This window comes from Schistocerca serialis, chromosome 4 (assembly GCF_023864345.2).
Source record: "Schistocerca serialis cubense isolate TAMUIC-IGC-003099 chromosome 4, iqSchSeri2.2, whole genome shotgun sequence".
Taxonomy (NCBI): Eukaryota; Metazoa; Arthropoda; class Insecta; order Orthoptera; family Acrididae; genus Schistocerca; species Schistocerca serialis.
Genome location: NC_064641.1, coordinates 835,515,491 through 835,539,281, shown reverse-complemented (window position 1 = coordinate 835,539,281; position 23,791 = coordinate 835,515,491). Strand labels below are relative to the sequence as shown.

General features: G+C 42.1%; 1 protein-coding gene across 2 annotated transcripts in view; it reads left to right on the top strand.

The window, feature by feature from the left end:
* The window catches only part of LOC126473452 (ATP-dependent RNA helicase SUV3 homolog, mitochondrial), a 78,687-nt gene that overhangs the window by 29,693 nt on the left and 25,203 nt on the right, over window positions 1-23,791 (top strand). For both annotated transcript variants that reach the window (XM_050100509.1, XM_050100508.1), the window contains exons 8-10: window positions 8,861-9,019; window positions 18,067-18,246; window positions 18,347-18,495. In XM_050100509.1, the coding sequence (XP_049956466.1) occupies window positions 8,861-9,019; window positions 18,067-18,246; window positions 18,347-18,495 (488 nt within the window). The remainder of the gene's footprint in view (window positions 1-8,860; window positions 9,020-18,066; window positions 18,247-18,346; window positions 18,496-23,791) is intronic.

The window sequence follows — 23,791 nt, the reverse complement described above, 5'->3', positions numbered from 1 at the left end:
TATTCTTGGTTCGATCCCGGCGTGAAGCAAAGGGCCTGGAATCATTGTGAATGTCCGATCTGAGCTTTTTCTGGCAAACACTCTGAACATGTCCTTTTCTATTACAGAAAAAGCAAATAGCTTGGCGTGACGGGCAATTCTCACGCGAATGTCTGGTTGCACACCGCGGGCATGATTTTAGCACTGCATTTGCTTGCTGCCGCGGGACACGTGGTGGAGAGCTTGGCGGCAGCTGCGCGGACGAGTGCGAGGGCTGTTTACTGTTCCGTGCAGCTTGCCCGGCGGGCCGGTTAATGTGACACACGGCTGGCGAAGTTTCAAATGATTCCTGAGCAAAGTCAAGTGTGTCTTGCCTATCCAATATGTCTATCACTTGTTGAAGGGAGGGATTGACTAGTTTCAAAATCTGTTCCCTTATACGAACGTCAGAAACGTTCTGTGCAATTGCATCACGCACCATAGTATCTGAATAAGGGAGTCCACATTCACACTCAAAAGCACAATCCCTAGTAAGGCCTTGAAAGGTTGCAACCCACTCCTGATTAGTTTGACCGGCTGCCGTTTTGTACGAAAGAAAGTATACCGTTTTGCAACTACATTGACTGATTCCTTGAAATATGCATCTAATGCCGACAAAATTTCTTCGTAGGACAGAGTTGCTACATCGTGTCGGGGAAACAATTTCACTATCACTCGGTACGTGTGGACGCCGACACACGACAATAAGTGAGGCTGCCGCTCATTACCTTGAATTCTGTAGGCGGCGAGATGGAATCCAAATTGGCGTGACCACTCCGTCCAGCTTTCCAGTGCCGCATCGAAATGACAAAAAGGTGGTGCAACTGCGTGTTGTGGCTGCAGTAGCGGTGGAGCGGCGGCTGCCGCATCGTTCTGCATTGCACGTTGACCCTGGACGAGCTGTCCAAGGGCATCCAATAACGCCTGCGTCTGCTGATTCTGCAAGCGAAAAAATTCGGACAGTACATCTGGAGATTGTGGCGAAGCCATGACACAAGTAAATTAAGCAAGTAGAAAAAAGAAGACCCTTTTGAGACTCGTCACCAATTTGTAGTGTTGGCAGAAGAGCCCACACTGTTTTTCTAGAGGAGGCCGAAATGCACGCGTTTAATTACACGCTGACTGGCGTGAGGTCTGGAACAGGATAATATCTTGAGAATTGCAAATAAAGTACATAGTTGATATAATACTTAACTTTAATCCACAATTGTAGAACATCGCTCTTGATGATACATGCTTCACATAATAAATATCAATTGAATACGGCGCCTTGCTAGGTCGTAGCAAATGTAGCTGAAGGCTATGCTAACTATCGTCTCGGCAAATGAGAGCGTATTTGTAAGTGAACCATTGCTATGAACGTCGGCTGTACAACTGGGGCGAGTGCCAGTACGTCTCTCTAGACCTGCCGTGTGGTGGCGCTCGGTCTGCTATCACTGACAGTGGCGACACGCGGGTCCGCCGTATACTAACGGACCGCGGCCGATTTAAAGGCTACCACCTAGCAAGTGTGGTGTCTGGCGGTGACACCACACATTCAGTCTGCGTACATCAACTATTTGCACTATTGTCTCGAACAGGACCAAGATTGAGGTGACAGATGCCTTGAAGGGAGTGAGAAGAGAATCTAAACAATGGTTTCGTATTCTGGATTATGTCGAAAGGTTACTCCTTGAAAAGCAATTGCCAGGTGAACTGTTGATGAGAACATCATTTGTGAGACGGCGACAATGATTTTTACCAACCACCAAGATAATCAGGGGCTGAAGAAGTGTTTAAGGGAAAGTGTGGGTGGTTTGAAAGTTTAAGAGAAGAACCGACATCCGATGCGTTGTGAGGCACAGCAAAGCTGCTAGCTCTGACACAAAGGCAGCAGATAACTTCATTGGCAACTTCAAGATGCTCGTAGATTCTGAGGGTTATCTGCTGCAACAGGTTTTTAATTGTGACGAAACGGGTCTATTCTGGAAAAAGATGCTGAAGTGTACCTTTATAGCAGCAGAGGAGAATGCATTTCCTGGTCACAAGCCAATGAAAGACCAACTCATACTGCTATTCTGTGCCAATGCAAGTGACAGTTTGAAGATTAGACCAATGCTTATATACCGTTCAGAAACTGCATGGGCTTTCAAGAAGTCTAAATTCCACAAGAGCAGCTTAAATATGATGTGGAGGTCCAGCAACAAGGCTTGGGTGACGTGATCTTTTTTGTGATTGGATCAACGAAATTTTTGGTCCTTTGGTGAAAAAATATTTGCTTGAGATGAATCTGGCATTCCATGTCTTGCATGTTATGGACAATGCTCCGGCCCATTCTCCAGGCCTGCAAGATCACCTCCTTGAAAAATTTCAATTAATCAAGATCCAATATCTGCCTCCCAATGCCACTCTGTTACTCCAGCCTGTGACCCAGCAGATCATTTCTAACTAAAGCAACCCTCAAGCATTGCTTTGAGTTGATCGAAGCTATCAATTTCACTCTCAGAGAGTTTTGTAAATATCACTTTAACATTGTTGCCTGCGTCAGTATGACTGAAAAGGCATGAGTAGGAGTTACTGAGAGAACTGCCATTTCTGCTTGGAAGAAGCTTTGGCTGGAGTGTGTTGTTGAAAGTGACACTGAAGCATTTGACTCATTACCTGTGGAATCTGTAGCCAATGAGATTGTTTCTTTGGTCAAGAGTGTGGGACTATAAATGAATAACAGTGATACTAATGAGCATGTGGAAGATCTCCGCGAAGAAATGACCACTGAAAAGCTTATGGAGTTGCAGTGCATTTCACAGCAGCAAGTTGTGGAGAGGAGTTCTTCAGAGGAGGAGGAGGATGAGGTGGTGGTGGTGGTGGTAACAGCAAAACAGCAATCTTCTGGCACAATAAGAGAAATGCTGAAAATATGGGAATCATTTGCATTGTACATTGAAAATCATCACCTCAATAAAGCAGTGACTATGCACGTTACAAATTTATTCGACGATAATGCTGTCTCACATTTTTGCCAAGTGTTGAAGCCTCAGCAGAAACAAATGACTATTGATAGCCTCCTAGTGAAGAAGGATTAGTTATTTATTGTGAATTATAAAGTAAATAATAATTTTCTTTGAACAAATGGCATGAATAAGAAAAAAACTTTTAGTACTTTCTCTGCATTGAACGCATTATCGTATTTTACATTAATTTATATGGGATAAATTGTTTCGCTTAATGAGTTTTTCACACTAGTAGTAAGATTCTGGAACAAATTATGCTCACTATGTGATATTCACCTGTATTATCACATTTCAAAATGTACGTGGTTGCTTCACCTTAGGAATCTGAAAAGACGGTTCCTGCAAGTGCTAAGCATTTTAAAATGTTTTATCCACAATCCATTTGGAGTAGATCAGACTTATCTGCTCTAGGTTTACAGGGCCGTTATGTGGTCTCAGCTTGATTATGGGTGCACAGTGTATGGGTCTGCATGATCGTCATATATAAAGATGTTGGACGCATTACGTGGCTGCTGGGGCCTTTCGAGCCAGCCCTGTGCCGATCTTCGGGGTTGAGGCCGGTGAGCCACAGCTTCACATCAGGCAACAATTCCTCATGGTACTACTGGCCTTCAAAAACTCTCTATGTCAAGCCCATCTGCATACCATACTGTTGCTCACCAAACAACTAGACCTTATGGGATTGCGTTAAGGATTGCCTTTACGAGATGGGTTTGGCTGGTTTTAATATTTTACACCAAGATTGGATCAGATAGACACCTTGTCTCCTACAGAGGCCCAAAATTATTTTAGACTTGATGAATTTTAGGACAGATTGCGCTCCCAATTGTACGTTTCAGTCTTTGTTTTTTAACATTTTAGATAGGTGTCATGATTCTACGTTTGTGTACACAGATGGCTCACAACAAAGGGGCTCCCTTGGCTATTCAGTTGTATTCCCTAGACGTGTCTTCAGGATTTGCCTTCCTCATACCTATACTGTTTATTTGTGCAGAGCTCCATGTGATCCTGAAGGCATTGGAGCAGGTGAGGCATCTTCAGTACAAACAGTTTCTCATCTGCTCCGATTCTATTAATGCCACACAATCATTGTAGCACATTTACTCAGCTGAAAAATTCTTCTAGCTCATACATGACCAACTGTACTTCCTACAGCAGCAGTGGAAGGAGGTGACATTTTGCTGTGTATCAGGTCACAAGCCGACGAAGCTGCCAAGGAGGCCTGCAGGGAACATAACGTTACAGAAAATGCCATTCCCTGCAGGCTGTCATTTTGCTGATTGGTCACAGATCCATACCCATACAGTGGCTGGTTGTGACAGACAGTAAACTGTGGTTGGTGAAGACAACTATCCATCTGTGGCAGTCCGTGTGACTGTTGCTCTGTCGAGGTGAGGTGGCTCTGACCCACCTCCGTATTGGGCACTGTCCCATAACATATGGCTTATGGCTTTTTACTCCAGTGAGAAGACTCCCACCCTCCCCCGTGTGTGGTGCTTGTGTCATGTAAGTCACAGTATGCCACATTTTAAATGAGTACATTTTATTTTTTTAACAGATGGGCAAAAAAAAAAAAAAAAAAAAAAGAAAAGAAAAATAGATCGGTATCTGCCCTCTATTTTATCTGATGACGAGATGAGTGTGGTCAAGCTCGTAAGATTTTGTGATGTATCTGGACACTGGTCAGGTTTTAGTGTGTTGAAGAGTGGCTGGATCATCCCCTTTCATTCCTGGTGATAAGCCAGACACAGCTGTCTGCTGTCTTCCTTTAATTCTTTCCACTGCTTTTTCTCTTTCTAATCTTCTTAATTTATATAATTTTGATTGTATCAGTATTACTACTTGTGCAGTTTATAAGTGAAGTTAAGTGTACTTTCTTTTGAAGGTACCAGAATAACTCCTTTTTTCTTGAAAGTTTTGTAAGCCATTCATCAAAATATGTGTTCCATCATACTAAAAATCTTGATTATTAATATTGTAACCCATTTAGAAAAACATCATTGCAATTAAGTCAAAATGAAGCCTGAAAAATGTTGAAGTAGAATTTGGAAAACTTTATTTTTAAAATTGTTCATAGTTTGTGTGTTGCAATTTTTATAAAGACGAAAGGGAAAGTAGAATGAGAGGTTTATGTTAACTGAAGTATGGTGGACAAATTAACACCACCAGTTTGCAATGTTTCAAACTCATTTAAAAACAGTCTGTTTTTCTCAATTTCATGTGGCAGACTACTGTCTTCCAGGCATTCAGACTGACTTGTCCTCTATTTTGTAACCCTCTCATTCCATTTTTTGTTGTTGTTTTTCTCTCTCCATAGCTCCAAACTGGAAACCTGTACATTAGTATACAGGGTGTCTCAAAAAGAATGACCCAATTTTAACTTGTAATAATATTGAGACAAATATCACTAGGTAACTGAAACAGCACTAGATGTAATTGGTATGGTCTAGAGTTTCAGAAAAAATCCACTAGATGTCACTACGAGTGCTGACCTGGAGCGTGCAGCCAGTCTCACGCAATATGGCATCCACGCAACAGAAGGCCTATTGTGTTATTGAATTTAGTCATAATCGGTGGTCGCAGTTCAACGGGTGTTTCATATTTGATTTCGTGCTAAACCACCATCACCATCACCAAAGAACATTCAACGCTGGTATAAACAGTTTGAAGAAACAGGGTGCCTCTGTAAAGGCAAAAGTCTTGGCCGGCCACGCGTTCCTGAACAAACAGTGGAACAAATACGACGAGCATTTGAGCGGAGCCCCTGCAAGTCTACGCGTTGTGCTAGCCGAGAACTTTCGTTACCGCCCATAACAGTGTGGCCTGTGTTACAGCATCATTTAGCCCTCAAACCATACCAATTACAACTGCTACAAGCTCTTTGAGATACTGAAAAAGTGAAGCGAGTGGACTTTAGCAATGCTATTCTAGAGGACAAGGAAGATGACACTTTTATGTCACGGTTGACATTCAGCGATGAGGCAACTTTCCATATTAGCGGTAAGGTTCACTGTCATAATACGCATATATGGGGGGCTTGAAAATCCTCATGAAACAATTGAACACAAACGTGATTCACTAAAAGTGAATGTTTTTTGTGCTGTTTCGCAAAGCAAGATTTATGGACCCTACTTTTTTTTAGAAAGAAACCGTAACAGGACAATCATATCTTGCAATGCTACGTAACTGGTTATTCTCACAACTTGACTCTGAAAATTTCATCTATCAGCAAGGTGGAGCACCACCGCACTGGCACAACAATGTGCACAGTTTCCTCAAAGCCAATGTGCCTCAACATTGGATAGGGCGTACAGGACCGCAAGACCAGGCTTTCCACTCTTGGTCTCCTAGGTCCCCTGACTTAACACCATGTGGGAATATGTTAAACAATGTGTTTATGTTCCTCCCTTACCTTGTGACATTGATGAACTAAAAACCAGAATATCAGCTGCTGTAGCTTCAGTGACAGAAGGCACCCTACGCTCAGTTTGGGATGAATTCGGCTATCGGCTAGATGTCGTCCGTGTAGCCAATGGAGGACATATTGAAAATTTATGATGGATTTTTATAAACTTCTGTCTTTTCTGAGTAATTTAGTATGCAATTTGTTGGTGTTAAGCCCTTCTTCCTAATAAATAATTTTATTTAAAATCGGCTCAATCTTTTTGGGACACCCTGTATTATGTGTAATTTTCATCTGCTTGGAGTGAAATATTGTACTTTACAGGTCAGTTGTGCATGTCTTGGTGGTTCAGTGTGTAAAGGGCAGCAAGTACTTGCAGTTCTTCAGTTTCTTTATAGTACTTAACAGGTGGTAACAGGATTTCCAATTTGTGGCAGTGATGTATGTGGACAATGCCAAATTGTATAATGATTTTACATCAAACATCAAGTTACTCCGATAATTGGTTGGTTGAGTTCATTTATTCATCCCTAGCAAAATCATCTGGTTTTCAAAGCATCCTATGATTTAGGGACTACCATTCTATTTTACTGCAGCACTGTCTTTGGATCACAGTATTTTGTTCTCTGCAGTGCTTTGTAAAGTTATTGTACTTACCACTTCATTAATCTTACTTATGTGTGAAATGAACAATTCTGTTCTTGTATACATAGTTTGTTAAGAGGGCAAGAGACTGCTGATACAGACTGGATAAATTTATTTATATTTTCATATTTTCTCCTCATTTTAAAGATGATGATAGAAACATGCACTTTTTCTGTCATGTAGAACCAAATAAATAAATAAATAAAATAAACAAGAAAAAAAGGAAAGACATGATGTATATACCTGCTGTGTCAGTCTTTCAGAATTGAAATAGAACAAATAAATTTGAATAAGTAGCACTTGACCTTGTAATCTAACCTTCCCACACATCACTATTAAATGTTTCTTAGTGTCTTCATTAGTTTCAAAAGCTTTGAGAGGTGTAAGATATACAAAAGAAAAACTTTTTACTTATCTTCATTTTCTCTTGTTGGCTCCAGTTTTTGCGTCTAGGGGTACATTCTTGTGGTTAAAATTTTGGTTTATAACGTTGTGGATTCCTGATGACTAAATAATTGATGAAGATTTGCCTGTATTATTCTTGAATTTTATTCTTTGTCACATTTATCAGTATCACACCGTCTTTACAATTTTCACTTCTACCCACCACAAATTACATTATTAGTGCCACAATCAAAAACATGTCTGATTCCATCAGAGGCGTGCCCACTACTACCACATTCTGTGGGAGTGAGATTGTAACTACTACTATTTGATTTTCTTCTGAATGAAGTTTAAGATTTTAATATAATTATGCTGATTGTTGGCATTTGAAATAACTGATTTTGTTACTGAATTGTGATAAACCAGTCCATAAATACTGCCTTAAATGATATTTAATTATTGATTTTTAGTTGTTTGTATGGGGGAGATGGTGACTGGTGATTTTAATTACCAGATTGCTGTTAAGTGCATCATGTCCCACAGACTTTGCGGCAAATGTGAACTGATTTCCACTACAGTACCTTTGCTACCTTTTCTCCATCCCACCACTAAAACTTAATAACTAATATAGGTGATACACATTCATTGTACTGAACACTACTACACAAAAGTCAGACAAAAGCAAGAGCTGTCATTTGTCGTAAAGGCTTCACAATCTTACTTGTACTCATGAAAAACTGTAATGTTGGAAACTAACATGAGAGAGAATGTGTGAAAGAGAGAGAGAGAGAGAGAGAGAGAGAGAGAGAGAGAGAGAGAGAGAACGAACGAACGAACGAACGAACATTGCCTGTTTGCTGCCTGTTCTCGCACTACAGACCTTCGAGTTGTTCTCTATTCCAGCAACTGGCAAAGGTGTGGTATGCTCCATGTTATGATTTGAGTTTCTGCTTCTCACTGCTTTTTACAATATTGATTTACAGAGAACACTATCATACTTGCTTATTTCTATAATAAAGACTTCTTTTATGCTACTCATTATGACCACTGCACTAGCTGTCATAGTATAAGCACTACCACATAAATCAATGCTAAATGTTCACCAGGGACCCTGAGGTCTACACAGAATCAGCCGAATGTCAGTCATGGCTATGGTATTTTCCCTCTTTCTACTGCACAAGTCTCAGCCATACTCGTCTTTATATACACACAATTCAGCTGTGGCAAATTTCTGTTTCTTTGAAAAATGTTAATCATTTTAATTTAGTTATTTACTGTGTGTCAAATAATTGTTATCTGAATGTCTAAGTGAAGGTACTAAAAAAAAGAGCAAGTAAATTCTACTATTTCTGTGTGCAAATATTTTTCTTTATATTCCGTGCTGTGGCTGTAATTCAGTATTTATTTAAATTTTTCTCAGGGATATGTTACAACATTCAAACCTGAAGATTTGATCACACTGAAATCCCTCTTAGCTCAGAAGCCAGAAACAATAACACAAGCTGGTTTACACCCCACAGCTGAGCAGATAGAGCTGTATGCTTATCATCTACCAAATTCTACATTATCTAATCTAATGGTGAGTAGCTTTCTTTGCATAAAATTTTGTATTCCTATTGTTGCATGATGTTGTAATAATCTAATGTATTGGCCCAAATATAAGCTGCACTTTTTCCCTAAAGTTCAACGATGGGCAATCTGAGTTTGACTTATCTGCACAACCCTACAAATACTCGTATTTTTTTGCATCAAGAAAACTTCAAGTATAGTGCTCATTACTTAGTTTGAAATGGAGCAGCAATATTGCTATTGTGTGGAAATTTATTGCTGTATGTGAGGGAACAGTGTAACTTGCCATTGGTAGCTGATATTTTATTTAGGTAGTGACTTATTATCAAGTTCATAGTTCTGTGGTTTTCTTTCTTTTTACAGAACAGGGCAGGCTAAAGAGAAAAATGTAGTCTTCACATGTTAACATCAAAAGAAAATCATCAGCAAACTTAAGAATTCGGTGAAGTTTTTTGGCACCAATTTCGATTATGCAACACGTACTTCTAATAAAGAAGCTGATGAATGTATGGTTTGGATGAATCTAATGTGTGGCATTGGAGAATATGCAGCAAGCTACCATTTCAATAAGGAGATTGTTCAGATGGCGAAAAGCCAGGAAACATCCTGAAGTTGAAGCTGGGGTTCTTTCCTTTGTGCAAGATAAAAGGAAAGCTCTCTTGACAAGTAATCCAGTTAAAGGCCTTGGAAAGTATGAAAACAGAATTATGTAGGAATATCTGTCAGTGCCACAGGTTTATACGTAGAAGTGGTTTCTCTATCTGATGTAGTACTTCAGTAGCACAGAGACAGTTTTACTGATATACTTGTCATCTTGCAGAGATATATAATCCAAAAGCAACAATGGCACTTCTATTCTCTTCAGTAGCAATGGTGGCGAGATGCCCATCTGTAGGGACGTGTTAATTAATGTAACAGTGAAACTTCCTGACAGATTAAAACTGACTGCTGGACCGGGACTCAAACTCACAAACAAGTGCTCTACCGACTGAACTACCCAAGCCAGGGCTGCCCAAAGTTCAAGTTCTTGAAATCAGGGAATATCAGAGAATTTCAAACATGTCAGGGAAATCAGGGAAACATCAGGGAAATTTGAAAAAAAAAACACTGGAAAAATATTGTTTTTTGTCTCAGTAGATGAAATGGTTTGTTTACTAGGATGTCACGCGTCATCACTGGCTGGGCACAGCTGAGTATGTGTGCCACTTCCCTAATCCCTCATTCTTACTGCTTCTCCCCTTCCTACCACTCTCTTCAGCTTGAAGTCAGTGCTGCCACCACTTCTTGCACTAGCCTAGCAACTGCTGATGAGAGGCAAGAGGTGGAAAGAGTGGTTGAATGTGCTTCTGAAGGCCGGGCCACGCGTCTGATGCGTAACAGGTGACTGGATAATGCATGATTCCCAGCCCCGGGTCTGTATGTGGGGTTCACACATCCCCCTGGCACAGTCCAGGCCCAGGAAGGGGCGATTCCCTGGGCTGGTACCTCTCCAAATTGCCAATTGGTTCCTCGGTCAAGTGTTTGGGAGGTGTGACCTGAGGTGTGAACAATCATCTAAGGTAGGTGTGCCCTCTTGTGAATGGGGTCCCCAGTTGGAAGGAGCATGCTGTCAGAGATGCTGACAATTGTGGGGGGGAGGGGATTTTCTCACAATGAGCATATCATCTTCACAACCAACGTCTGCACCATGGTTCGTCATGGGGTTTCACGTACTGAAGATGGTCAGTTCTTTGCAAAGGTAAATCAGTTTATTATTCAGAATGGTATTGATGCAATTGCAAGCCCTGTGAAATCCTGCTCTCATTTACAGAATAGCACTTTGCTTTTGGAGACTACTTCTGATTCTCAGGCACAACAACTGCCTGCCACTGCACTTCCCTACAGCTATCCTGTTCATGTCGAGGCCCATAGAATGCTGAATTCTTCCCATGGTATTATTTACACAAGGCTGCCCTATAGTCTGACTGAGGCCAAAATCCAGTCTGACTGAGGCCTGACCTCTCTGATCAGGGTGTCTTTGCTATCCATTGGGTGACGAAAAAATTAGATGGCTCCTTATTGCCCACATGCACTCTTTTTCTCACCTTTGATGGAGTGGTGCTTTTGTCCAAAATCGAAGCAGGCTATGAGGTTCTTACAGTCTGACTGTACATTCCAAACACAATTCGCTGTTACCAGTGTCATTGTTTCAACCACACTCGAATGTCTTGCTGACACCCAGCCACATGTGTAACCTGTGGTAGGGATGTGCACGAGGACAATTGTCCACTTCCGTTTCCGTGCTGTATCAACTCCAATGGTGACCATGCCGCCTCGTCTCAAGATTGTCTTGTGTATCTCGATGAGCGGGCTGTCCAGTAGATCTGGGTAAAGGAAAACGTTCCTTACCTGGTCACTTGCAAGTTATTGGCTAGTCGCAAATCCTGTGTTCTTCCATCTGGCACTTACAGGACTGTTCTTTCTACATCTTGCTCCATGAAGGACATGGCAATGCAGACATGCAACCCCAAATTCAGCTCTGAGATTGTGAAATAGCCCAGTGTCATGGTAGCATTACAGTCCTCTTATCCAGCTGTGCAGCAAGCCATCAAACTCTCGCCTCAAGGAACGAAGTCACCAGCTAAACAACCAGCAGGCCGGAAAGGACAGAAGGAATACTCCCTTGAAGACTTCCTATATCCCTCCAGTCAACGAACACTTGAATCTTCCTCTGATAACCGGAAAAGCTCAAAGAAATCCAACATAGGGAAAAGAAAATGGTCTTCTCCTTCGCCGTCTCGAAGTTGCTTTGTGATACCTTCATTCGGGTGGCCTTCTTGTTTCCAGTGTGCACCACCAACCATTTTTCTGCATTGGATCCACACTCCGACAACAGAAGAAAGCCGACACTTCTGTGGACCTCGTGAAGCGGGATCCTCCTGCCTCTGTGTTCTGTAGCAGCGAGTCTTCGGAGGCTGGCACTCGGCAGCTGCAGACGTGACACCCCTTAATTTTTTTTTCTCATAATGACTCTCCTCCAATAGAATGTTCGCAGCAAAGAGGATTTATGGTTTGTTTTAGAATCACAGTGTCCACTTGTACTCTGCCTTCAGGAAACAAAACTATGTTCTCACAACTGCTTTGAGCTTTTGCATTTCTTCCTGGTCTGTTTTGACCTTCCGCCCGAGGTTGGCATTCCATCTCATTGGGGTGTCATGCTGCTCATATGGGATGATGTTCATAGTCAACCCATCTCTCTGATTACCCGTTTTCAAGCTTTGCAGTTCGCCTTTTCCTTCCTCACTTAATATTTTATCTGTGTACCATTTACTTCCCTCCATCATTCGTTGTCACCAGGGCTGACTTCCTCCAGCTTATTGGGCAGCTGCCTCACCTATTTATGCTGCTTGGTGGCTTTAATGCGCGCCATCCCATTTGGTGTTCTCCCAGAACCTGTCCAGGAGGTGCCGTCTTGGCTGACCTTAATCAGATTAACCTTTTCTGCCTTAATACAGGAGCACCCATGTTCCTTTAAGACCCCTCACATACCTATTCCCATTTAGACCCATCCTTCTACACTGCCCATCTTGCCCATTGTCTTGAGTGATCTGTTCTTTCTAACACCTGCTTGAGCGACCATTTCCCGTGTGCTATCCGTTTGCTGACTCCTACCCCATCTCCTTGCACACCCAAATGGCAGCTTACTAGTGCCAACTGGAGGCTTTACTCCTCCCTGATGACCTCCGCCAAACATGATTTCCCCAGTTATGATGACAAGGTGGAATCTCTTACATACGTTATCCTTACCACTGCAGAACGTTCCATTCCTCACACTTCCTCTTTACCATGCCGTGACTCGGTCCCTTGGTGGACTCAGGTGTGCTGTGACGCATGTGTGTGGAGACGTGTTCTCTGCAGTTTTTAACCATCATCCTGTGTTGGCATTCATTATAAACAGATGTGTGCACAGTGTCGTTGCAGTCTTCGGGATAACAAAAAAGCTAGCTGGATTTCATCCACTAATTCTTTTCACAGTTCCACCCCTTCTTCCGTCATGTGGGCCAACCTCTGACGGTTCTCTGGGACCAATATCCATTCCCCACTTTCAGACCTGACCATAGCAGACAATTTTATCATGGACCCTATTGCTATCTCCAACACCCTAGGCCACCATTCTGTGGAAATTTTGAGCTCCTCCCAATATCTCCCTGCCTTTCTCCAAACATTCAGATGTTGCAGTACCTTTCTCTTGTGGGCAAGCACTTTCTTCTTCGTACGTTCAACCACATCTGAATAGAGGGCACGTTTCCCAGATGCTGGCGTGAAGCCACTGTCGTACCCATACCTAAGCTCGGTAAGGACAAACATCTTCCTTCTAGCTACCACACCATCTCTCTCACAAGCTATGTTTGCTAGGTGATGGAACATATGATTCATGCTCAGCTGGTATGTTGGCTCAAGTCTCGCAGTTTGCTAACCACTGCACTGTGTGGATTTCAAGTACGCCGTTCTGCAGTTGACCATCTCGTTACTTTGTTGACCCATATCATGAATGGTTTCCTGTGGAAATCCCAGACCATATCCTTGTTTTCCAATTTGGAGAAAGCCTACGACACCTGGTGCCCCATTTCCTTGAGGAATGCTTAAGAGACTGAGCTTTCAAGGTAAGTGTGGGTTCTGCCTTGTCGGACACCTTTACCCAGGAAAACAGTGTGCCTCAGGGTTCCGTCCTGAGCTTCGTCCTCTTTGTTATTGCCATTAACCCTGTAATGGCCTGTCTCCCACCAGGCACCTCCAGCTCCCTTTTTGTTGACGATTTTGCCATTTATTGCAGTTCTTCACGGACGTGTCTTATTGAGTGGCTTCTTCAGCAATCTCTCAATTGTCTTTACTCATGGAGCATCGACACTGGCTTTCGTTTTTCCACTGACAAAACTGTTTGTATGAATTTCTGGTCCTGCAGTTGGTTTCTCCCACCATCTTTACATCTTGTGCCTGTTCCTTTTCTGTTCATTGAAACTACAAAATTCCTGGGGCTCTTGCTCGATAGGAAACTCTTAGTCCTCCCACATGTCTTACCTGGCAGGCTGCTGTACGTGGTCCCTCAATGTCCTACGTGTCCTCAATGGTACTTCCTGGGGTGCAGATCGAACCACTCTCCTTCATTTGCACCGATCCCATGTCAATTCAAAACCAGACTATGGGTGCTTTGTTTATGTACCTGCAATTCGTCCCTCTTATGCCATCTCAATACTATCCACCATTGTGGCATCCATTTGGCCACTGGCACCTTGTACACTAACCTGGTTGAGAGTCTGTATGCAGAAGCTGCCAAACTACCGCTGCCCTACTGCTGTGACTTTCTCCTCAGCAGATATGTACGCTGTTTGTCTGCCATGCGTGGCCACCCATCCTATAACTTCTTCTTCGATGATTCCTTTGATCACCAGTATGGGGCACGTCCCTCTTCTCTGTGACCTCGTGGAGTTCACATTCGTCTCTTGTTCTGGCAGGTTACAGTCACGCTCCCAGCAACTTTCCCGGTGGGTGTGAACCCTTCACCACCTTGGCTTTGTGTGTGGCCCATGTTCACCTTGGCTTTTTATTTGCTTCCTAAGGACACTACACAAGCCTTGCTCTATTGCCTCCAGTTACTTGACCTTCACATGGAATTTCGCGATAGTACCTTTGTGTACGCTGATGCCTCTCAGACTGACCATGGTGTCAGGTGTGCCTTTGTCATTGGTGCCGCCGTTTTTCAGTATCGACTTCTGGCATACTGCTCAGTATTTACAGCAGAGCTCTTTGCCCTGTATCAGGCCACAGAGTACATCCGGCAACAGTGTTTTCAATTGTGTCATCTGCTGAGACACTCTCAGCACCCTTCAAAGCCTCTGTGCACTGTACACCGTCCATCCCTTAGAGCAATGGGTCCAAGAAAGCTTTCAATTGCTCACTCTTGACGAAGCCACTGTGATGTTTATGTGGGTTCCTGGTCATGTCGGTCTGATAGGAAACGAGGCTGCTGATGCTGCAAAGGCTGCACTCCTCATACATCAGCCCATTAGTTCTTACATTCCCTCTGATGATCTCAGCACCCTTCAAAGCCTCTGTGCGCTGTACACCGTACATCCCTTAGTGCAATGGGTCCAAGAAAGCGTTCAGTTGCTCACTCTTGACGAAGCCACTGTGGTGTGTATGTGAGTTCCTGGTCATGTTGGTCTGATAGGAGACGAGGCTGCTGCTGCTGCAAAGGCTGCAGTCCTCGTACCTCAGCCCATTAGTTCTTACATTCCCTCTGATGATGTCTGTGTTGCCGCCTGTCAGGTGGTGGTGTCATTTTGGCACCGCCGCTGGTCCTCCCTTCATAGAATAAGCTCCGGGTTATTAAGCCTGTCCCAGAGGCTTGGACGACGACCTCTCGGCCCTCATGTCATGAGGAAATCATTTTAACTAGGTTGCATTTTGGGCACTGCCTTTTAGCCATCACCATTTGCTAAGTGGCCCTCCCCCACCAGTTTGTGCACAATTTGCCCAACTTTTAACTGTACATCATTTCGTGACGCAATGCCCTTTTTTTGCCATCTGAGTTATCGACCATTTTAGCGAACGATGAATGGGCTGTCAACTGCGTTTTACTTTTTATCCACAGTAGCAATATGGCAAGGGCCATTTAATTTTTAGTTCTGAACCTCTATTTCTCTGTTGCGTATTTTATAGACCTTTCTCCACGTCCCCATTATTATCTGCCTTCTCTTCTGTCATTGGGGATTGACATGTAGTTGTTTTTAACTCCTCTCTTTGTTTTCATGTTTCACAGTTTTGACCCTAGTTGTTTTTGCACCCTAAAACAAAACAGAGGAGAAATATGGAAGTCCTTATATTTTTTGTCAACTTATATCTTTATTCACGCTTGAGATCTCAAAATGTATCAGGGAAAAATGCTAAAACTTGTCTGGAAATCAGGGAAATATCAGGGAATTCCACTTGGGGAAACTTGTGGCATCCCTGCAAGCACAACCCACCACCCGTCCTCACAACTTTACTTCTGCCAGTACCTCGTCTCCTACCTTACAAACTCCACAGAATTTCTCCTGTGAAACTTGCCGGACTATCTCTTCTGGAAGGAAGGATATTGGGGAGACATGGCTTAGCCTTAGCCTGGGAAATGTTACCAGAATGAAAATTTTCACTCTGCTGCAGAGTGTGCGCTGGTATGAAATTTCCTCTCCTCACAGCTTTACTTCCGCCAGTACCTCGTCTCCTACCTTCCAAACTTCACAGAAGCTCTCCTGCAAACCTTGCAGAACTAGCACTCCTGGAAGAAAGGCTGTTGCGGAGACATGGCTTAGCCAGAGCCTGGGGAATGTTTCCAGAATGAAATTTTCACTCTGCAGCAGAGTGTGCGTTGATATGAAACTTAAGCAGAAGTAAATCTGTGAGGATGGGTCATGAGTTGTGCTTAGGTAGCTCAGTCAGTAGAGCACTTGCCCGCCAAAGGCAAAGGTCCTGAGTTTGAGTCTCAGTCCGGCACACAGTTTTAATTTTACAGGAAGTTTCATATCAGCTCAAGCTCCACTGCAGAGTGAAAATTTCATTCAGGAAACATCTCCCAGGCTCTGACTAAACCAGGTCTCCACAATATCCTTTTTTCCAGAGGTGTTAGTCCCACAAGTTTTGCGGGAGAACTTCTGTGAAGTTTGGAAGGTAGGAGATGAGGTACTGGTGGAAGTAAAGCTGTGGGGATTGATCATGAGCTGTGCTTGGGTAGCTCAGTTGCTAGAGCACTTGCCCATGAAAGGCAAATGTCCCAAGTCCGAGTCTCGGTCCGGCACACAGTATTAATCTCCCAGGTAGTTTCATAACTGTGCACACTCCACTGCAGAGTGAAAATTTCATTCTGGAATGTAACAGTGAACTAAAAACGGAAAATATGTATATCATTAAGAACAACTACAAACAAAAACAAAGAATTACTGTTATGCTAGCAGCTGTTGTAGGAAACCTGCCCCCCCCCCCCCCCACTCTGCCGCCACCCCCCCCCCCTGCCCCTACACACACACACACACACACACACACACTTTATTCTGAAGCTTATAATTTGGCCAAGAAAAATTTTCCTAAGATGTTTTTGATTCTTTGCCAAGAAAAAGGCTGGATGACAACAGAATGAATTATGTGTGCACTAGCTACTGCTTGGAATTGCAAACCTGGTACACTGCTGTGTAAGAAAGTTATGCTAGTTCGGATAACTTTATTGAAGGTCATCTCACACTTGAGGTAAAGAACGTAGTCACTTTATTGAAGATAGACTTGGTCATTATATTTAGAAGTGTGGCTTCAAAACTACAGGTGCTTGATATGAGTGTAAACAAATCATTTGATGACCATCTGTTAAATACACTTTTCCAATTGACTTTTAGAAGCAGATCACGCACTGACTTCATCTGGCAAGATTAAAATTCCATGAGTTAGTCTTACATCTGAGTGGATTCTCTCTTTATGGCCCACAATATCACAAGATTCTGTAAACAGAGCATTCAAGAAGTGCTCCATGTCTTGCGGACTGGACAGTAGCTAGAACAACACTCTTTGGGAGGAGAATGACGAAAACACTGACAATGATGAAACAAGTACCAGTAGTGAAGTTAACAGTGAAGACTCTAACTAGTAAGATTACATTTCTGTGTGTAATTTACATTACAGCATTAAAAAATGTGGTTAAGAGTGACCGTATTTTGAACAGCTTTTGTAAATGGCTAATGTGATATAAATATTTCTCCATTTAGTTTCTCTCTTTTTTCCTCATCAAATTTCAGGGTGCAGCTTATATTAGTGCTAATATGGTGTATTCTTTCTGCAATATTCTTTGAGATTGTTAGAGTTCAGAAGCAGAATAAAGATCCTACAGTGAAGAAGATTTATAAAATATGTGGCCACTTCATTTTTTATAAATAATTCAATAAATTTATATTTCTTGGACATTATGTATAATGAAATGAAAATGTGTTAGATTTGAGGTTCAATGTGTGGAGAGTGAACCCATGAACTACTAAGTTTCCCTTATTGTCTCTTCAGGATATATTTGTAACACTGTCAACTGTGGATGATTCTTTGTACTTCATGTGCAATGTGGAAGATTTTAAATTCCTGGCAGACATGATACAGCATGTTCCTCTTCCACTCCGTGCACGGTACGTTTTTTGCTGTGCTCCTATAAACAAGAAGATGCCTTTTGTGTGTACAATGTTCCTCAAGGTACGCCAAACATAACTTTCTATTTCTTGTAATTTTACTTTGTGATGATGTGTTTTTAAGAGAGGGTTCAATTATATATGAAATAAATGTATTTTTTCAGTTTGCAAGGCAGTATAGCAGAAATGAACCTCTAACATTTGACTGGCTGTGTCGAAATATTGGATGGCCAGTTATGAAACCAAAGACTATTATAGATTTGGTTCACTTGGAAGCAGTATTTGATGTCTTAGATCTTTATTTGTGGCTTAGGTAAGTAAAACAGTAACTGCAGTCATGAGATGTAAACATAAATGTGTCATAGTAGCATTAATTTTTAATTTAGTTGAACTTTAGTAATTTTTTATATGTGCTTTGTTATCAGATGCACCCAAGAAAATCACAATCAGTATTTGATAATATTTTCTATTTGAAAAACAGGTTTTAATCAACTGATCATCGAAAACTCACCTTTTGAATCTGAGTATTTTGTGCCTTGTTACTGATTATCCTGTCAGCCTACTGTGTTGTCAACTGAAACTGATCAAAACTTCATTGTTTATCAGATTCTCTCTTTTCAGTGTTTCATTTATATTGTCCCATACAGTTTCTCTGAATTTAGTAGTCTTGTCTCTCAAATTAAACAGTAGACACACATGTGATTACACATTACACCTCACAGTGATTCACTTTAGTATATTATTTGATACATCCTTATTTCCCATATGTGAATAATAAATGGAAGCCGTTGATGGATTCACTCCTCTTCATATCAGACCTTTGAATTAATAAAATTGACTTTTTTCAACCAATAAAAAGAAGAGGATTATTGATAAGTGAAAACAAAAAGTTTGTGAATTGAGATTCTGACATGACAGTGCTATAATATGGATAATTCCATTACAAGTAGGGGGTGATGCTCACTATGTCCACAGTATCTGATAAGCCACACGTGTCTCCTAGGTCATGCCAAATGTCAAGAACCTCTGATAACGCAGTTTTAATTGGCTCGATACTGGTTTGGTGAACCTGATGAGGCTCTTGAGCTTTGGACTCTTCAGCACCTTCAATGGCAGCTTTGTGTTTTAATTGTTGTGAGATCCAGCCAGTCTGAGAGTAAAGATTGTCCCATATACTTGGAGCAGAAGAAGATTCAGGAAATTAAAGTGAGCAAGTGAACATCGTACAAAACCCTAATAGACTTGAGTCCAAAGACATCAGACTATCAAGCTGTAGTTTTATCTGACTTGTCTGATGACACTTTAACAGACACTGTGGACTATGAAACCTATCTAACAGAAGCACCCAGTCTGTCAGCCAATCCTCCATTAGTCATGTCCCACAATTTAGCGGAATGATAAGGGAAAGACAAAAACAACATCACTCCCATATTGCAACGTAACTTGTAATGGGTTCAACATACATGAAGGAACTGAGGCTCTAGAGGAATCTGGGCAGACGAGACCCTTTCAGATATGTTGTTCTCTATGGAGAACAACATTGCCTCACAGATGCTGCTGTATGACAGGATACATTGTCATGCTGATACAAACAGCCATAAAGTGCGAACTGTTCCTCTACTGTATGCAGCACACAATGCTGTAAGATGTGTCCATATCCTTCTACGTTTAGCATTTTCTTAAGTGCTGTAAGGAAACCACACCCTAACTATGAAAAACACCCCCATACTTTAACACAACCTCCTCTGCACTTTACTGCTGGCACGACACATAATGTCAGGTAACATTCTCCTTGCATTCATCAAACCTAAACTCCTCCATCAGGTTGCCACGATCACTCCAAATCACTCATTTGTAGTCATCCACTGTCCAGTGATGTCTCTCTTTACACCACCTCAAATGTCACTTAGCCTCGACTACAGAAATGTGAGGCTTATGATGAGCTGACCGACAGTTGTGCCCCATTCTTTTTAACTCCCTATGCACAGTCATTCTGCTATTTGAACTGCTGGTAGTAATCTGGAACTCATGGTCCATGTCTTTCTACCGGGTCTTGATGGGTTTGTTATTCAGGTGATGTCCAGTGCCTAGTCCACTGAGCTCTTCTGACTGGCCGTTTCTGCTGTTACTACTTCTCTATTGACAACGCAATACTCCCCATCTCCTTTTATACTTGCTGGTTCATCTATCATGACATCTACGGGTGAATTTTGCTTTATATTTGGGTGTTATTTTTTTAATTTGTTTATACGTCAAGTTCTGTTGGACAAAATTGAGGAGCAAATTTTCCAAGGTCATGAAACGTGTCTGTACATGAAATTACAACATAAAAGTAATAACAGATAAAAATAAATGTTTATGAACCTGAAAAAAGGTCAGTCCATAAGTTTAAGTAAACACAATCAACAATACAACAAGAATTAGCTTAATTTTTGAAGGAACTCCTCAACAGAGTAGAAGGAGGAAACTCTTCAGTTTTGATTTGAAAGCATGTGGATTACTGCTAAGATTTTTAAATTTGAATGGTAGCTTATTGAAAATTTATGCAGCAGTACACTGCACACTTTTCTGCACAAGAGTTAAGGAAGTCCGATCCAAATGCAGATTTGATTTCTGCCGAGTATTAACCAAGTGAAAGCTGCTTATTCTCTGGAATAAGCTGATATTGTTAACAAGAAATGACAGTATATAGAGGGAAACATTCCACGTGGGAAAAATATATCTAAAAACAAAGATGACGTAACTTACCAAACGAAAGCGTTGGTATGTTGATAGACACACTAACACAAACACACACACAAAATTCAAGCTTTCGCAACACACGGTTGCTTCATTAGGAAAGAGGGAAGGAGAGGGAAAGGCAAAAGGACGTGGGTTTTAAGGGAGAGGTAAGGAGTCATTCCAATCCTGGGAGCGGAAAGACTTACCTTAGGGGGAAAAAAGGACGGGTATACACTCGCGCGCGCGCGCGCGCGCACACACACACACACACACACACACACACACACACACACACACACACACATATCCATCCGCACATATGCAGACACAAGCAGAGCCACTTCCTCATCCCCTCAAACCCAGAACCTCCCACAGAAGAACCACAAAAGTGCCCCACTTGTGACAGGATACTTTCCGGGACTGGATCAGACTCTGAATGTGGCTCTCCAGCAGGGATACGACTTCCTCAAATCCTGCCCTGAAATGAGATCCATCCTTCATGAAATCCTCCCCACTCCACCAAGAGTGTCTTTCCGCCGTCCACCTAACCTTCATAACCTCTTAGTTCATCCCTATGAAATCCCCAAACCACCTTCCTTACCCTCTGGCTGCTACCCTTGTAACCGCCCCCGGTGTAAAACCTGTCCCATGCACCCCCCACCACCACCTACTCCAGTCCTGTAACCCGGAGGGTGTACACGATCAAAGGCAGAGCCACGTGTGAAAGCACCTACGTGATTTACCAACTGACCTGCCTACACTGTGAAGCTTTCTATGTGGGAATGACCAGCAACAAACTGTCCATTCGCATGAATGGACACAGGCAGACAGTGTTTGTTGGTAATGAGGATCACCCTGTGGCTAAACATGCCTTGGTGCACTGCCAGCTCATCTTGGTACAGTGTTACACCATCCGGGTTATCTGGATACTTCCCACTAACACCAACCTGTCAGAACTCCGGATATGGGAACTTGCCCTTCAGTATATCCTCACTTCTCGTTATCCGCCAGGCCTCAACCTCTGCTAATTTCAAGTTGCCGCCGCTCATACCTCACCTGTTTTTCAACAGCAGCTTTGCCTCTGTACTTCCGCCTCAGCTGACATCTCTGCCCAAACTCTTTGCCTTTACAAATGCCTGCTTGTGTCTGTGTATGTGCGGATGGATATGTGTGTGTGTGTGTGTGTGTGCGCGAGTGTATACCTGCCCTTTTTTCCCCCTAAGGTAAGTCTTTCCGCTCCCGGGATTGGAATGACTCCTTACCCTCTGCCTTAAAACCCACATCCTTTCGTCTTTCTCTCTCCTTCCCTCTTTCCCAATGAAGCAACCATTGGTTGCGAAAGCTTGAATTTTGTGTGTATGTTTGTGTTTGTTTGTGTGTCTGTCGACCTGCCAGCACTTTCGTTTGGTAAGTCACATCATCTTTGTGTGTGTGTGTGTGTGTGTGTGTGTGTGTGTGTGTGTGAGAGAGAGAGAGAGAGAGAGAGAGAGAGAGAGAGAGAGAGAGAAACCAAGCCAATGTTGCACACAAGAGCCTTTACTACCAAGCTAGTGTCATCAGCAAACAGAAATATTTTAGAGTTACCCGTAATACTAGAGGGCATATCATTTATATAAATAACGAACAGGAGTGGCCCCAACACTGATCCCTGGGGCACCCCCCACTTGACTGTACCCTGCTCAGACCCCACGTCACAGCCATTATCAACATTGCGAATATTGACCCTTTGCTGTATGTTGCTAAAGTAAGAGGTGAACCAATTGTGAGCTACTCCCCATATTCCATAATGGACCAACTTCTGGAGCAATATTTTGTGATCAACACAATCAAATGACTTAGTTAAATCAAAAAATGTGCCAAGCGTTCGAAACCTTTTGTTTAACCCATCCAGTACCTCACAGAGAAAAGAGAATATTGCATTTTCAGTTGTTAAACGACTTCCAAAGTCGAACTGTACATTTGATAACAAATCGTGTGATATAAAATGATCATTTATCCTTACATACACAGGCTTTTCAGTAACTTTAGCAAACACTGATGGCATAGAAATAGGTCTAAAATTGTCCACATTATCATTTTCTCCCTTTTTATAAAGCGGCTTTACTACTGAATACTTTAATCGTTCAGGAAACCACCATTCCTAAAGGAAACATTACAAATATGGCTAAATACAGGACTAACATGTGCTGCACAGTACTTTAATATTCTGCTAGACAGTCCATCATAACCTGAGAGTCCTTAGTCTTCAGTGACTTTATTTTTGACTCAATCTCCCTCTTTTCTGTATCACAGAGGAGTATTTATGAGACATCAAGCTCAGAAAGGCATTTGCCAAGAGAGTTATATGATTCCTTGTAGAAACTAAATTTTTATTTAAATCACCAGCAATGCTCAGAAAATGATTGTTAAGTACTGTACTTATATCTGATTTATCAGTAACAGAAATATTTTTACTGCAAACTGACTATATATCAATGACCTTGTGCTGCTGACCAGACACTTCCTTCACAACTGACCATATGGTTTTTGATTTTATCCAGTGAATTAGCTATTCTGTTTGCATGCCACGTACTCTTTGCCTTCCCAATAACATTTTAAGCACCTTTCAAGACTATTTGTAATGGGCTACTGTAGCTTGATTGTGACTATGTCTAACATTTTGATATAATTCCTGCTTTGTTCTACAAGATATCCTCATCCCACTAGTCAGCCACCCGGGCTGCCTATTACTGCTAGTACCCTATTTAGAACATTCTAATGGAAAGCAACTCTCAAAGAGCATGAGAAATGTGTTAAGGAAAGTATTATATTTATCATCTATGTTATCGGCACTATAAACATCCTGCCACTCTTGTTCCTTGACAAGGTTTAAAAAACTCTCTATTGCT